The sequence below is a fragment of the Lipotes vexillifer genome, unplaced genomic scaffold (genome assembly GCF_000442215.2).
Source record: "Lipotes vexillifer unplaced genomic scaffold, Lipotes_vexillifer_v1.1 scaffold150, whole genome shotgun sequence".
Classification (NCBI taxonomy): Eukaryota; Metazoa; Chordata; class Mammalia; order Artiodactyla; family Lipotidae; genus Lipotes; species Lipotes vexillifer.
The window spans coordinates 6,117,442-6,132,259 of record NW_006792921.1 but is presented as its reverse complement, the minus strand read 5'-3'; the positions used below and the strand labels follow the sequence as shown (position 1 = coordinate 6,132,259).

Below are 14,818 nucleotides of genomic sequence, written 5' to 3'. Positions count from 1 at the left end.
CACTAGGGTAATCTGCTCAAAGTCAAGTCTTTTATGGATGTGTTCTAAAGAAGGGTTTCTCAATCTCAGCTCCACTGACATTTCAGGCCAGATAATTCCTTACTGGGGTGGGGGACTGGAGGATCTCTGGCAACTGTGCATTGGAGGATCTCTGGCAGCATCCCTGGCCTCTACCCACCAGATGTCAGTAGCACCCAGTCTCCAGCTGTGACGACCAAACATGTCTCTAGACTTGGCCAGATGACCCCAGGGAGGCAAAGTCACCCCTGGGAGAGAACCACTGTCCTAAGGTTTGCCTTCATCAATTTGACAACATTTTGTTGATGCCAGGGCTGTCTCAGTCCCTTTTAAGAATGTCTGGGCTTCCCTGGTGGAGCAGTGGTTGAGAGTCCGCCTGCCGATGCAGGGGACGCGGGTTCGTGCCCCGGTCCGGGAAGATCCCACATGCCGCGGAGCGGCTGGGCCCGTGAGCCATGGCCGCTGAGCCTGCGCGTCCGGAGCCTGTGCTCCGCAACGGGAGAGGCCACAACAGTGAGAGGCCCACGTACTGCAAAAAAAAAAAAAAAAAAGAATGTCTGCATCATCTTAAACATCCTTCTATACTGTGACTTTTGAATAACTCGGGTAAATTTCCATTTAAGAAGACTTCTGCCCTAATTTCAAACACAGGAGCACATTTTCAAGCTATCAAGAAAATAAACTGCTTAAGAGTCGACCAGCTGAGAAAAGAATCAACCTCATTCTCCAGATTAGGAAAACTATCATCTCAGCATCTCCTGCTTTGATACCCCTGTTATCTTCCTTCCCACATGAGCCTGTAGGGTGAAGAAATGAGTCCAGAACTTGCAGGGGTAAACAAGACTTTTCTCTAGTGAGGCGTAAGCAGGCACACAGAGCCTCGTCTCATACCAAACACCAAAATAAAGGCTAAATATCTTTTTAAAACCATCACAGAAGCTATCACAATTGGATAGCTATCAGATCTCTGGACATGGAAGGATTTTCAAAGCTTAGATAGAAACAAGCCCAAAGGAAAAATAATTTAACACATGTTATTAAAGAAAAATTAAATATTTGTCCTGAAACAATAAACAGCAAAAGCACTGTTTTCCTTAGAAAACTAATTTGGCAAGTATTTACCTAAATTATTTGTATGAAAAGTTTTAAAAAATTGATCCATTAATCTTATGTCTAGGAATCCAGCCCAAAGCCAGAATCCAAAATACAGAAAAAGTTTATTGCACGAGGATATTAATTATAAGATTATTTATAACAATGAACACCTGTAAGTCTCTTACCTGTCAACCACTTGGGGAGCAGTTAAGTCAAGTTACTTGGACCTCTGTGTACTGTTTATTAGGCAGCACTAAAAACTGACATTACCAGCTCATTTAGAGTGATACAGAGAAGGGATGCTGACCCCGTGCTGGGACAACCAAGCAGGCATCGGGGGCACACACGGTCACTCTACGGCCCTGCAAAACCACTGCAGGTTCCCGTGTCTGGGGGCACACTGATAACTGCGACAAATATGATACACTCAGTGTCAACAATGATTTTAATCCTCCTAGAGTTTGTGTTGAGTCTGAATATAACATATACTTTTTTTAAAAATTGGAGAGACGTCTAACTGTATCTTCTTCCAACTGGACAGGCAGTTGTGCCATCACCATTTATGATATAATCGACCCTTTTCTCACTGAATGGAAATACCACAAGTACAGGTTCTAGTAATATCAGAAGAGGGGGAAATTTGCACTGAAAACAATAAAATAGAGTTTCTATTCTGTTGAAACTCAAAAACCTGAAAAATAAATGTTGATTCTGGGTGGTAGGACTTGGGGCTGTGCGGCTCACATCACAGCGGCCTCAGTATCACCTGGGAACCAGAATCTGCATTTAGCCGGGTCCCCAGGCTATTCCCAGGCACACTAGTTTGAGCAGCACAGCTAAGGGACCTGGATAGACTGCGTAGTATGATGGGGGAGAGAATAAGGTTTGGAACTGGTCTTTATTTTGGCTTTGGACATGGGCCTTGAATCTGTACCTAGACCTAGACTTGCTGCCAGAACCCCCTTGGGAAAAGGCCCATCACCTTCATCCTCCTCGTCTCCAACAGGATGGGGGAGGGTCTCAACATCCTCTCTACTGATTGTTGTGAAGACGGCAGCGAACGAGGGTGGGGGCACACCTGGCACATATTATAGGCCAGGGCCCCAGACTTGCCCATTTGCAAAACACACCAGAGTTTGCTACCTGAAATCTCTGATCTTAGGTTAATTTTTGAAAGAGATTTGGCAACACATTTTTAAATATAAAACTTTTATCTGAGATCACGTAGATTCACATGCAGTTATAGAAATAATGCAGAGAGATCCACGTATGCGTTACCCAGTTTCCATAATGGTGGCATCTTTCAAAACATAGTAAATATCACAACCAGGATATTGTCACTGATACAACCCACTGCTCTTATTCATGTTTTCCTAGTTTTACTGGTACTCATATGTGTGTGAGTGTTTGCGTGTGTGTGTGTGTGTGCGCGCGCGTGCAAATTCTATGCAATTTAACCACATGTCGTGTTTATGTATGCCAATAGTTTTTAAATGGTTTGTGCAAACAGAGGCTTCCCAACCTTTTCAGGGGCCCTGGTTAAGTTTACTTTTACCCTCAGCAAAATAAAGGATTGATTAAGCAAATAGAGTAAACAGCATTGAAGACAGGACGAAATATTTAACCAAGGTCAGGACAAACTATTTTCAAGAGCAAGCTCACTGACCTCAGTCAGTGAAATCTTAGCCACCTCTGCATCCTGTTTTCCACCCTACGGGTTTTTCCTTTCTTCGGCTCATTTTTCCACCAGTCCCAAAGAGGGAAGCATCCTTGACCTATTCCAGATGCTGGTCTCTCTGTGTCTTTGTCCATCTGTATCTCTCTCTTAGTTCTGTAGCACTGTCCCTCTGTCTCATGCTCTCCCAACCTTGACCCTCACCCGCAGTACGTACATTCAAAACATCACCTCTCCGGAGCCAAATACTGAGAACCCCCAGGAGCACATGTTGGCCACCCTGTTGCATTTCTGTGTTGAGATAATTATCAAACAGATAAACTCCAGCCAGAAAAGCTAACATCGTGGCCTGACTCCAACTATGTGGAATCTGAGCTCCTCCCTGGGCGGGAGGGTCTGTCTAAGGAGATTATGAAACTCCTGATGGGAAGAGGCAGGGAGAGGAAAGTGGATATAACAGGACTGCACAATGGGAAACACAGCCAGGTCCCAGCTAGAATGGAGGGCAAGCTGTACACAGGAGAGGACTACAAGAAAGAGTTCGACTCCCAGGACTACTTAAAGACGTACTACGCCTTCGATTCAGGCACCGTAGCTGAAAATAAAATCTTGAAATTTAACCTGAAAAACCTCTTTGAAACCTTCTCTTCAGGTGAGTGTCTGGTCTCCATCTCAGGGAGAGACAGGGCTGCACCTGACAGGAAGAGCTGCCAGCGACAGCGGACCTGTCCTCTGGGACACTGCTCACCAAGGATGTTGCAAAGGCAGCTCAGCCTGTGAACCCGTGAGGACCTCTGCTGGGTGGCCACTGAGCGGGACCTAAGCACTGGCCTTAGAAGCCAAAGAGCCAGGCTTGAGTCTATGACAGTCAGTCTCAGTTTCTTCCCCCTGTGAAATGGGAAGGTAACTCCTGAGCTGTGGGGCTCACAGGCTCATGGTGGAGGGGATTTGAGACAACAGATATGAGCACACTGCCCACATCTGACTATCTCTGCCTGTCTTCCCTTAAAGCCGGGCTTTGTAGCCTTGGCTCATGAATCCCCTTGAAAATCTGAGGAAAGCTCTGGTGCACAGGCGTGCGCGCACACACACACACACACACACACACACACACACACACACACACAGAGTCACACTCCTAACCTTTTACTCAGAATTAAGAGAGTTCATGGATTCACAAAGCCAAACCACAGCTCAGTTTGCAAAACCCTGCTCTTGGGCATCAGGCTGGGTGATCAGCAGGGATTATCGCCCAGGTTCCTCAGTGCACACAAGGAGAGGCTGAGGTGGGAAAGAGGGGGGTGGCCAGCCCAGGTCGGACTGCCAGTCAGTGGCAGCAGCGAACTTCAAGATCAGTTAACGCAGGTCTGCCATGCACAGTTGGACAGGGAGTATACTGAACAATTAGGGGTTACTTAGTCACTCAGCAAATGTTGCCTTACTATGTGATCAGTGCCAAGAATGGTATATTAAGCAATGTCCACAAAAGTACAGAGGAAAGAAAGCTTAAGCCTCACAGAGACATCTGAGGAGACTTTCTAGAAGAGGAACCGGCACTAAGCCTTGAAAAATAGACAGGTGTGTTTCAATGGAGAGCAGAGGAGGAAGGAAGCAGGGAGAAGAGGGCAGTGCACTTAGTGCTACTCTGAGGCAAAGATCCTTCCCCTCAACTCAACACCAGATCCCTGCTGATCACTTGCCTCCCCTGATTGGCTGAGCTAGTTTTGAACCCACTGGCTCAGGTCTTATCCCTTATCGGCAGCTCTGTCTTCTGCAACGAGGAGGTGGGAGAGTGGGCCATGGGGGCTCACTCTCACCATTGTTTTAAACCCAGAGTCAGAAGACTGTTGGAAATAAACCAGTTCCAACCAAGAAGTCAATCTGAAACCTGCCCAGAAGTGCAGAACTTGTCCTATCAGGCCTCTGGTAGCAACCCTTGGGGCAGCAGGGGGACGTGGTGTGTGCCAGGCTGTGCCCCACCCACCAGCCATCACTCCCTGAGCCCCAGGCATGGGGGTCTGGACTCCCCACACAGCCTGGCTGCTACCCAAGGCAGGGTCGGGTCCCCTGTGAGCCACCCTCCCCTGCTGGCAAGCCCTGGGGCAGGGCAGAGCCTGGTATCTCCATCCACCACAGCTGGGCCTGGAGTAGGGTATCCCCCACTCCCACGCACCTGGAAAACACTGTCTCCTGCAGCATGAGTGAGAGGTGACGTCCTGATGAACACTGGCCCAGGCCCCACCATCTACCAGCTGCTCTCGGCCTGTGAAGCCTTCCGGGAGATCATCGCCTCAGACCACTTGGAGCAGAACCCCCGGGAGGTGAAAAAGTGGCTGAAGAAGGGGCCAGGGGCCTACGACTGGTCCCCAGCCATGCAGTACGCGTGTGAGCTGGAGGGAGACAGGTATGCATGGCCACCATCCCTCTCAGATGAGGTCTCCCCATCACCTGCAGGCCAGAGCCTGAACCTGCCACCCTGCTTCACCTGCCACTTCCCTACAGGTTCTTCCTGACCTGGGTCTCTGACCCAGAGCATCTTCCTCTCTTTGAATGAGTCCTGCCTCCAGCCTCAGAGCTGCCTGTGCTCTTAGCTTTGGTTGCCCTACTGGGCTCTCCATACTTTGTATCCCACTCATGCTGCAGAACCAGCTTCAGTCTCCGCCTCCTCCTGGAAGCCTCCCCTGATTGCTGTAGCCCACACAGATCTCACTTTCCTCTGGTGCAGCTTCTCCTTAACCCTAATGTTGGAGGGGAACTTGTTATGGGAAGACATGGGCTTCAAGGAGTCCCCCTGAAGCACTCTTACAAAATCCCACAGACGAACAGCACTGACCCCTCCAGGCACCTTCCCCATCCAATTCACAGAGAGGGAACCCATCTACCAGAGCCCCAGGGGGCACAGGCAGGATGCTGGCCCTGATTTTGCAGCTGAGGAAACTGAGGCCCAGACATGGAGAGTGGCCTCTAGGCCACCTTAGAGCTAGGACAAAGATCAGAGTTTAAATTCCTGACCCATCCTTGGGCCATGGGGCTCTGACCTAGTTATAGGCAGGGGCAGCCTGAAGTGGGACAGAGCTGGAGGGTCTCTAAGCACAGGGTCTCCACATCAACCCAGCCTGGGTTTCATTCATTCCTGTCATCATTCATGGAGAGCATTCTGATGGTCACACCTGCTTCTAGGTACTGGGACTATTACAGTGAACAGACAAAGTCTCAGCCCCAAGGAGCTCACATTCTAATAGGGAAGACAACACAACCAAGCTAGATATAGATATTCAGGGAAAAACAAGTGTTCTAGAGAAGAATCTTCAGCTGAGTAGAGGCCTATAAGAGGTAGGGGTGCTGTGTTAGGTAGAATGGTGTCTTAATCACCTCGGGCTGCCGTAGAAATGCCATAGACCCAGTGGCTTAAACAAAGACATTCATTTCTCACGGTTCTGGAGACTGGAAGTTCAAGATCAGGTCTGGTGAGGGCCCTCTTCCTGGCTGGTAGACAGCCGTCTTCTTGTTGTGTCCTCACAAGAAGGAAAAGGAAAGTCAGCAAGCTCTCTAGTGTGTCTTCTTTTAAAAGGCACAAATCCCACCATGAGAGGCCCCACCCTCATGATCTCATCTACCTCTAATTACCTGCCAAAGGCTCCATCTCCAAATACCATCACATTCATGTTAGGGTTTCAGCATGTGATTATGAGGGGGGCACAATTCCGTCCACAGCAGATGGTAAGAGGAGGCCTCTCCAAGGAGGAGTCCTCGGAGCAGCTTCCTGGGTGAGGTGAAGGAGAAAGGATGTAAAGATCTGGGGAAAGAGAGTGTCAGGCAGAGGGGACAGCAAGGGCCAAGGCCCAGCAATGGGAAAGAGCATGTTTAACAGAGCATATTTAAAGGGTCAAGGGCTGCAGGGAGGAGGCATGCAGATATGTTGCTTAATAGGTACAAAGTTTCAGTATGGGGTGATAAAAAATTTTGGAAGCAGACAGTAGTGATAGTTGCACACGTTGTGAATGCAATTAATGCCCCTGAATTGTACATTTAAAGTGATTTAAATGGCAAGTTTTTGTTATATATATTTTACAAGTTGAAAAATTAATAAGGCAATGTATCAAAAATTGAATTATTTTGAATTCTCAAGAAGATAAATAGAAGGAGAGGAAGGAGGAAGTGGACAAAGAGGAAGAAGGAAGAATCAAATGTCAAATCCCCTGTCACCTACCAGCTGTGTAGCCTTAAGCAAATCACTCAACCTCTCTGGTGCCTCAGTTTCCTCATCTGTATAATGGGGGAAATACGATCTCCCTCAAAGAGTTGCTCAACAGGTTAAATCATGGGCCTTGCCCATAGGGAGCCCCTGCATAGTGGGCGAGGGGTGGAGGGATGTTGTCATAATTTTCATCATCACCTCCATGACCCTCCCCCACAGGAGCAAGTGGCAGGAGAAGGAGGCCCGTCTCCAAAGGACAGTCGCGCGGGTTACTGAAGTGGGACGTGAACCAGCCACACCCACTGGGGCCCGCCCAGGTGCCACCAGTTGACCGCCTGCTGACCCTGCTGGCCCTGGAGTGCGCCTGCCATGACGTGGACACCTACCGGGCGGCCGGGCGAGGCCTGGTCAGCCTGCTGAAGCCGGGCGGGCACCTGGTCACCGCGGTAGCCCTGCACACCCAGCACTACTTGGTGGGCGCCAAGAAGTTCTTTGGGCTCCACCTGGAGAAGGAGACGGTGGAGAAGGCCTTGCAGGAGGCCATCTGCCACGTGCTGAGGTGCCAGTACTCCCCCGTCATCTACTCAGAGGCCCACTGCATCAATGAGGGCATCTGCTTTGTGGTCGCCCGCAAGAGTCCCAGGGCCTGAGGCCAGCCTGGCAGAGAGGGCCTGCCCCAGAAGGGAAGTCAGGGCCAGCGTTTCTTAGAGTCTCACTCCACAGCCCCCTAATGCAGGGCCAGCCTGAACTCTACCCCTTCATTCTTATTACTATGTCCCAAGATCACAGGTGAAAAGCGGGGTCTCCCTGCCCCCAGCCCAGGGATCTGTCCCCCACACCCTTTTCTGGCTCATACTGCACCAAAAGATCAGGAAAATAAAGTGGCTCAGCTAAATATTGCCTTAATTTGGTTCCTCCCCCCCACCGCCCGGAAGCAGACCCTCAGACAAGGATTTGAGACAGGATCCCAGGAAACACCAATAGGAGCGTGGGAAGGAAAGCAGGGAAGGCAGGCAGACAGGCAGGTAATAAAGGGTGTGTCATCAAGCCCGTCACCACTGCGGGTAGCTGGAGATCACCCGTCGGGGGGCTTCAGAGTCGCCCCACTCCAGGAAGTTGTGGCATTTGGCCACCAACTCCCAGGGTCATGGTTGAGGGCTGCCCAGGGTGCATTAATTGGCCAGGGTTTTTGAGCCTGCCTATCATGTGCAACAGGGAGAGACACTCAGACAAAGAGTTGCAGGGCTGGTCCCTGGAAGTTGGAGGGTGGGGCTGGTCTGGGCAGCCCGGCCCTTCTGCTGGAGGAACAGGACCTCAGGTTCTCAAAGCCCAAAGGCATCTGCAAGAACTAGATGATTTCTGGGCCAAACACCTATTCCCCCTTGGGTGGGAAAACCAAGATCTGGGAGGAGAGGTGACTGGTTCCTGATGGCTCAGTGAGTCCACTGCAGAGCCAGAGCTGGAGCCGCAGGCCAGGTTAGGATGGACCTGGATGGAAGGTGGAGCTGCCGGGAGAGGGTACAAAGGGAGACCTGGAGAACCCGGAGGAGGCAGGGGCCTGTACCCAGCCCATGGACTCTGTGCCCCTCATTCTTTCTGCCTCAGGTCACCCCATGGGCCCAGTACCCTGGGCTTAGGAGGGCAACCAGAGGTCCAAGGCAGCTCCCCCAGAATACCTGTGAAGTGAGGCCACTATGGACCTGGCAGGTGCTGGAGCCCCAGGGAGTGGTCAGCTGAACTAGGCCAGGCAGGGCAGGGAGTCAGGCTGCTCCATCCATATGACCAAGAAAACAAGCTCTTGGATCTCTGGGAAGACCTGGGTTACATCCCTAGAAGAAACTTCACGAAGTCATGTGTCTCTCGAGACACTCATTGCCCACACAGCCGGCCAGCTCACATCCCAGCCAGCTCCTGACTCTGGGCTGACATGTTCTCTCTGGGATGTGGGAGAGCCTGGCTCATACAAAGCCCTTCATGCTCTCTGACCTATGGCATGGGCCCCTCACAGCTCCCAGTGTCTACATTAGTCCATGCTCCATCAAGCAGTCTCCCAGAGCAAATGCAGTCAAGCCTCTGCCCTGTTGGAACCGTGGGCCTCGGGAAAAGGTGCCAACAGGTAACAGCCCCCGAGGCTCTCCACAACCTGGCTGCTGCCTCGTGTCCTGCAGCCACCACGCAGGGCTCTCTGAACGTCCAGCCACCTCCCACCTGCGCGTCCTCATTACAGAAACTCGTTCTCTCTCCTCCAGCCCACGCCCCAGCTCTGAACGGCTTCCAACAAGGTGTCCGGGACACAGCAGTGACAGGGAGAAGGGCGGAGCCAGGACTCTTCACCCAGACAAAAGGGCAGCCTCCATTTGCTAACCTGGTGCTAAAGTCCAGTGTTTTCCGAACTGCTTCTATTGTGTCCCTGAGCCTTAAGACAGAGGGCAGCAGCAGGACAGTCCTCCTTCCAATGTCAGCTGGGACATGGGCTGCTCACAGGAGAGAGGGGGCAATGTGAGGCGGCAATGGCTCCCCGTGACCTCCAGAGGGCAGTGCAGGGCAGAAAGCTGCTGGCAGACGTGCAAGGAGAGCAGATTTCAGAGGCTTGCTTGGAAAGAAAATTCCATGCTTGGGCCCCTTTTTGGCTCAGTTGGGTCCTGCCAGGCCTCACCGAGCCCAGAGCCATAACCAGACCCCTCAGAGGAGCCTGGAAACCATTGGACAGGAAGAGCCTCCATGATACCTGGACTTGCTGTCTCCGTGGGTCCTGGACACTGCATGTCAGCTGGGGCCCAGGAGACTAGGGCTTTGCAAACTAACGTGCATGTGAGTCACCTGAGGAGCTTGTTCAACTATGGATTCTGATCCAATAGGTCCAGTGCAGTAGGGCCTGAGATTCTGCATTCTCAACAAGCCTCAAACTATCCTGATGCTTCTGGTCCAAAGGCCATACTTTGAAGACGAAGGCATTAAGGAATGCATCTTGATTTCTGCTTTCCCCCTGAGTGACAGGGTTCCTGGGCACACCTTGGAGTTGGCACACCTAACTTTCTGGCCCCTATAGCTCCGGGTGAGAGAGGGAGGAGGCCCAGCACCCCACCCAGAAAACGCCCCCGGCTCCCCTTCTCTTAACCCAGGCCTGATGGGCCCTCCTCCCTCTGCTCTTTGACAGCCTCCTCTTCCAGACGGAAGTCCTCAGGGAACGGACTGAGCGAGCCCCCAGATTTGCTGCTGCTGAGGTCAGCATGTGTTTCAAACAACTAGATGCCTGCCAGCCAGCCCTTCATGGCTAAGACACCCCTCAACCCTCCACATCGCCTGCCCTCCTCTGAGCTCCTTAAGAGGCAGAGGGGACAGGGTGGATTAACACGAGGACCAAAGATGCAAAGTGGCTTCCACAAAGGCGCTGCCCTTCAACATTCCCAGCGCGAGTCCCTCAAAGAAGGCTGGGGGCTTGGACTGGGGTTCTCACCCTGGATAGGCATGGAGTCACCCAGGGAGCTGGAACATTCCTGCAGCCTGGGAACTCCTCCAGACCAACTACATCAAAAGCTCTGGGTTGAGGGACCCAGGCAGCAGTATTTCGTAACACTCTCCTGGGGATTCGAGTGTGGAACCCAGATGGAGAACTACTCACCTGGGCCACTGCTCATGGACCACCTGGGGCTCTAATAAAATGCATATACCGAGTTGATAGGTCTGAGATGGGCTGAGAATTTGCATTTCTAACGTGTCCCCAGGTGATGCCTCTGCTGCTGATCCCAGAACCAGTCTGGGAGACAAGACTACAGACAGGGGGACCTCTTCTCATCCCCCCAGCCTGGGCCCATGCTAGCTGGGGGAGGGGGGCTGAGGAACACAATAAAGTGGTCCAAGTGCAAAGCAAAGCAATGACTCCCCATGGACCACATCCTTCAGACCTGGGGTATTGACTGATTCACAAAAGCCTTCTGAATCAGCAAAGCCAGATCTCTCTGTGCTGCCTCTACTAATATGTCATTGGGAGCATCCAAAAGGCACTCATTCCTTCTAGAAGTTCATCCACAGAGCAACTGTCTGTATTTTAGCCCCACTTGCTCTCCTGTCCTCCCGACTACAGTGTCCAGCCACCTCCACTTGCCAGACCTCAGCCCCTCTGACTCGGCAGGTGCAAAGGCGAAGTCCCCATCCCCCATCCCTCTCCTGCTCCCCCGTCCCCGCCCCAGTGAGGACACTTCCGTCCATGCCCTCGCCCATCCCAACCTCCTTCCTCTCTCACCATCGCCTGTCACTCTGGCTCACCCAGGTCTCTTCACGTTACCTCCTAAACAACTCTTCAAATCCACCCAACTGCTCTCAACCCCATCGCTGCCTGAACCCAGCCATATTATACTCACTTCAATTCTTCCACGCATTCCTGACCGGTCCCAGCCTCCATATCTTCCGTTTTGTGCCTGTTTTTTTTATCTTCTCCACCAGCCAATGAACTCCTTGCAGCGCACAGGGCCTGCCACACAGGAGGGGTTTGATAAATGCCACCTGCGTGAAGGAAAGAGTCAGGGGCCCTGGTGTCCAGTCCTGGCTCTGTTCACTCACTTGCTGACCTTTGGCAAGAACGAACTTGCCCCTGGCATCACTCTCCTCATCTGAAATGGTACCCAAAGATGCTTAAACATCAGTTCTGAGAGCCCTGTGAGGGGATGTGATATTCTGTAGCTTACTCCCCCCACCCCCAGAAGCCAGGAGGGTCAGCTGAGTGTCCCAGGAGAGAACAGCCATGGGGCGCCCTGATCCCAGGGGTGACCCCTTTTTCTCTCCCTCTCTCCTCACCACCAGCCAAGCCCTTCCCTGAACCGGGACGTCCCAGCCTGAGAAGGGTCAGGGCTCCCTCACCCGCAGACTCTGGGCTGCAGGATGGGCATCAGAGGGAGCTTGTTAGATATGCAGACTCTCAGATCCCAGCCCCGACCTGCTGAAGCAGACCTGCACTTTAACAAGATCCCCAGGGCCTTCTCCTGCATTACAACCTGAAAAGCCCCGATTTAGAAATGCAGAGATGAAGACAGGATGCCGAGGGGGAGGAAGGGTGGAGGAGGAGGAGCAGGGCTCCTCTCTGGCCTTCCTCACCCTTCTGTCTCAGCTCAGTGGTTGGGGGTCCCCACCTCTCCACACAGAGCACATTCTCCCTCCTCATCCCCTCCATTCCCACCACATCACCCATTTCTTCCTTCATGGCACATGTTATTCTCTTTCCTGTCTCTATCCCCTTCCCTCCCCGGAAAGGACATTCTCTCCTTCCCTGATATACCCCCCGTGCCCATCACGTGCGTGGTACCAGCGGCACAAGTATTGCTAAATAAAGAAGTTGACTGTGTGAAACTTACAATTATGGACTTCACCCTCTGAACTTCAAAGGTGCCAAAACCATCTAATCCAGCAGCTTTGTCCCATTCTTTACATTTCAAATGGGCCAGAAGCCAACAACTTTGTACTTCAGGCAGAACATCCAGATTTCAAAAGCACGTACCAGGGTGGGGTAGATGGCAAAACGGATGAAAATTCTTCCCTTTCCAGCAGGCAACTTGTCTTTGCAAATGACTTGGCTGCCCCTCCCACTGGGAGGTCACATCTATTCCTCTTCATCACGTCCCCACTCCCAATCTGGGCGTAGCCATGTGTCTTGCTTTGGTCAATACAGCGGCAGCAAAAGCGATGCTGGCAGGGCCTTGAAAAGCGCTTGCACATGGGGCTTGTTCCATCTCTCGCTCCTTGGTATTTACCCAAGAGAGTTGAAAATGTATGTCCACACAAAGACCTGTACACAGATGTCGATACCAGCTTCGTTCATAATTGCCCAAACTCGGAAGCAACCGAGATGTCATTCAATAGGTGAATGGATGAATATACTGTGGTCCATCCAGATGATGGAATATTATTTGGTGCTAAAAAATAATGATCTCTTAAGCCCTGAAAGTCATGGAGGAACCTTAAATCATATTACTAAGTGAAAGAAGCCCATCGGAAAAGGCTACATAGTCCATGATTTCAATTATATGATGACATCCTGGAAGGGGCAGAACTATGGAAACAGTAAAAGGATCAACTTTTGCAGGGATGGGGGAAAGGAAGGATTAATAGGCTGAGCACAGAGGGCAGTGAAACTACTCTGTATGGTACTGTAATGGTGGATACATGTCTTTACATACAGTTGTCAAAACCCATAGAATGTACCCCAAGAGTGAACCAAATGGAAACTGTGGAATTTGAGTGATAATAAGATATCAGTATAGATTCACTGATCGCAACAAACTACCCACCTAGGGGCGGATGTTGATAGTGGGGGAAGTTGAGGGAAAGGGGAAAGTGGGAACCTTCTGTACTTTCTGCTCAATTTCACTGTGAACCTAAGACTGCTCTAACAAATAAAGTCTCTTTTTTCAAAAAGTGCTCATACACTGGAGCTTGTTTCCTCTCTTGCTGCTCTGGGGAACCCTGTGACCTGGAGCATGTCAGAAAGCCCAGGTGGCCTCTGGATCCTGGTGGCCGTGCCTACTGCCCCAGCTGATATGGAGCCAACTGCCAGGCAAACAAGTGAGGGCCTCCCAGACAGACCATCAGCCCAGCCAAGGTGCCAGCTGAGTGCAGAGAGTAGCCAAACCAGCCCTGACCAGCAGCCCTGCCCAGCCAACTCACAGAATAATGAAATAAAAATAAATGCTTCTCGGGCGCAGTGGTTGAGAGTCCACCTGCCGATGCAGGGGACACGGGTTCGTGCCCTGGTCCGGGAAGATCCCACATGCCGCGGAGCGGCTGGGCCCGTGAGCCATGGCCGCTCAGCCTGCGTGTCCGGAGCCTGTGCTCCGCAATGGGAGAGGCCATAACAGTGAGAGGCCCGCGTACCGCAAAAATAAATAAATAAATAAATGCTTCTCATTTTCAGTCTCTAATTTTTGGGGTAAGTGGTTACCAGACAAAAAATAACTGAAACAGATTTTTCAATTAAAGTGGCAGAGCAAACACACATTTGAGCTCTATCTGCTCTGAAACCCCACTAAAATGACAGTAAACATTATTTGACACCATAAACCCACAAGGGCAAACTGGAAAGGAGATGACGGCACCACGATTTTGAAAGCTGGGGGTCAGCCTGATTAGTGGTCCCTAACTTAGCTGCATCATAAGCCCGCAGTGGTGGATGCTGATAAGCAAGATGATTTGCTTTAGGAGACTGGACTGGCTGCTTCTGGAAAAGGCAGATAAAGTGGGCTGACTGTGGGCGCACAACAGGAGGATTATTGAACACTGTGTGGGATAAGGCCAGGTGCTCATCAACCCAGTGCAGCTGGCACTCCTCACCCACACACACAGGACCAAGGTGGGTTCTCAGAGAGGGCGAAACAGAGGGCGGCTGGACCACGGACTACGAGTGGATGGGAGAAGCACCATCCTGAAAATAAAGGGATTATGAAGACTTACAGGCTGAATATCAAGGCCACCCCCTGCCCCTGGCTTCTTCCCTCTTACTCAGCTTCCAGAATGCCTGCTGCTAAGTGTTTTTTCCTCTAGCGGGATGCGGGGTGGAGGGGGTGTTCTCTGAAGAATCTGACCAAGGCAAGAAAAATTGACTTAAGGTGTCCTACTGTACTGACCTAAGAAATCGACATCGGTTGTCGCCCAACAAATAGCTCAGCCAGATCACCTCCCCACCATGAGTACAGAGCTTGTAACCTCTGCAGTGCCCCCCTCCAAGTATGAGCAGACAGCTAAGGATGCCACACACCTGAGGAGAACCTAATCACTAGGCAACATGGAAGAAACAGATTGTATAGGAAGAAGAAATTTACACCATAATTACTGGCATCTACAAG

The 14,818-nt window shown here is 51.3% G+C and overlaps 1 protein-coding gene across 1 annotated transcript; it reads left to right on the top strand.

Annotated features, from left to right (window-relative positions):
• The first annotated feature begins 3,286 nt into the window (after positions 1-3,286).
• On the top strand, positions 3,287-7,636 carry INMT (indolethylamine N-methyltransferase). The gene is given in 4 exon segments (XM_007466128.1): positions 3,287-3,446; positions 4,991-5,192; positions 7,206-7,254; positions 7,256-7,636. Coding segments are annotated over 4 exon segments (792 nt in total).
• The last annotated feature ends 7,182 nt before the right edge of the window (positions 7,637-14,818 follow it).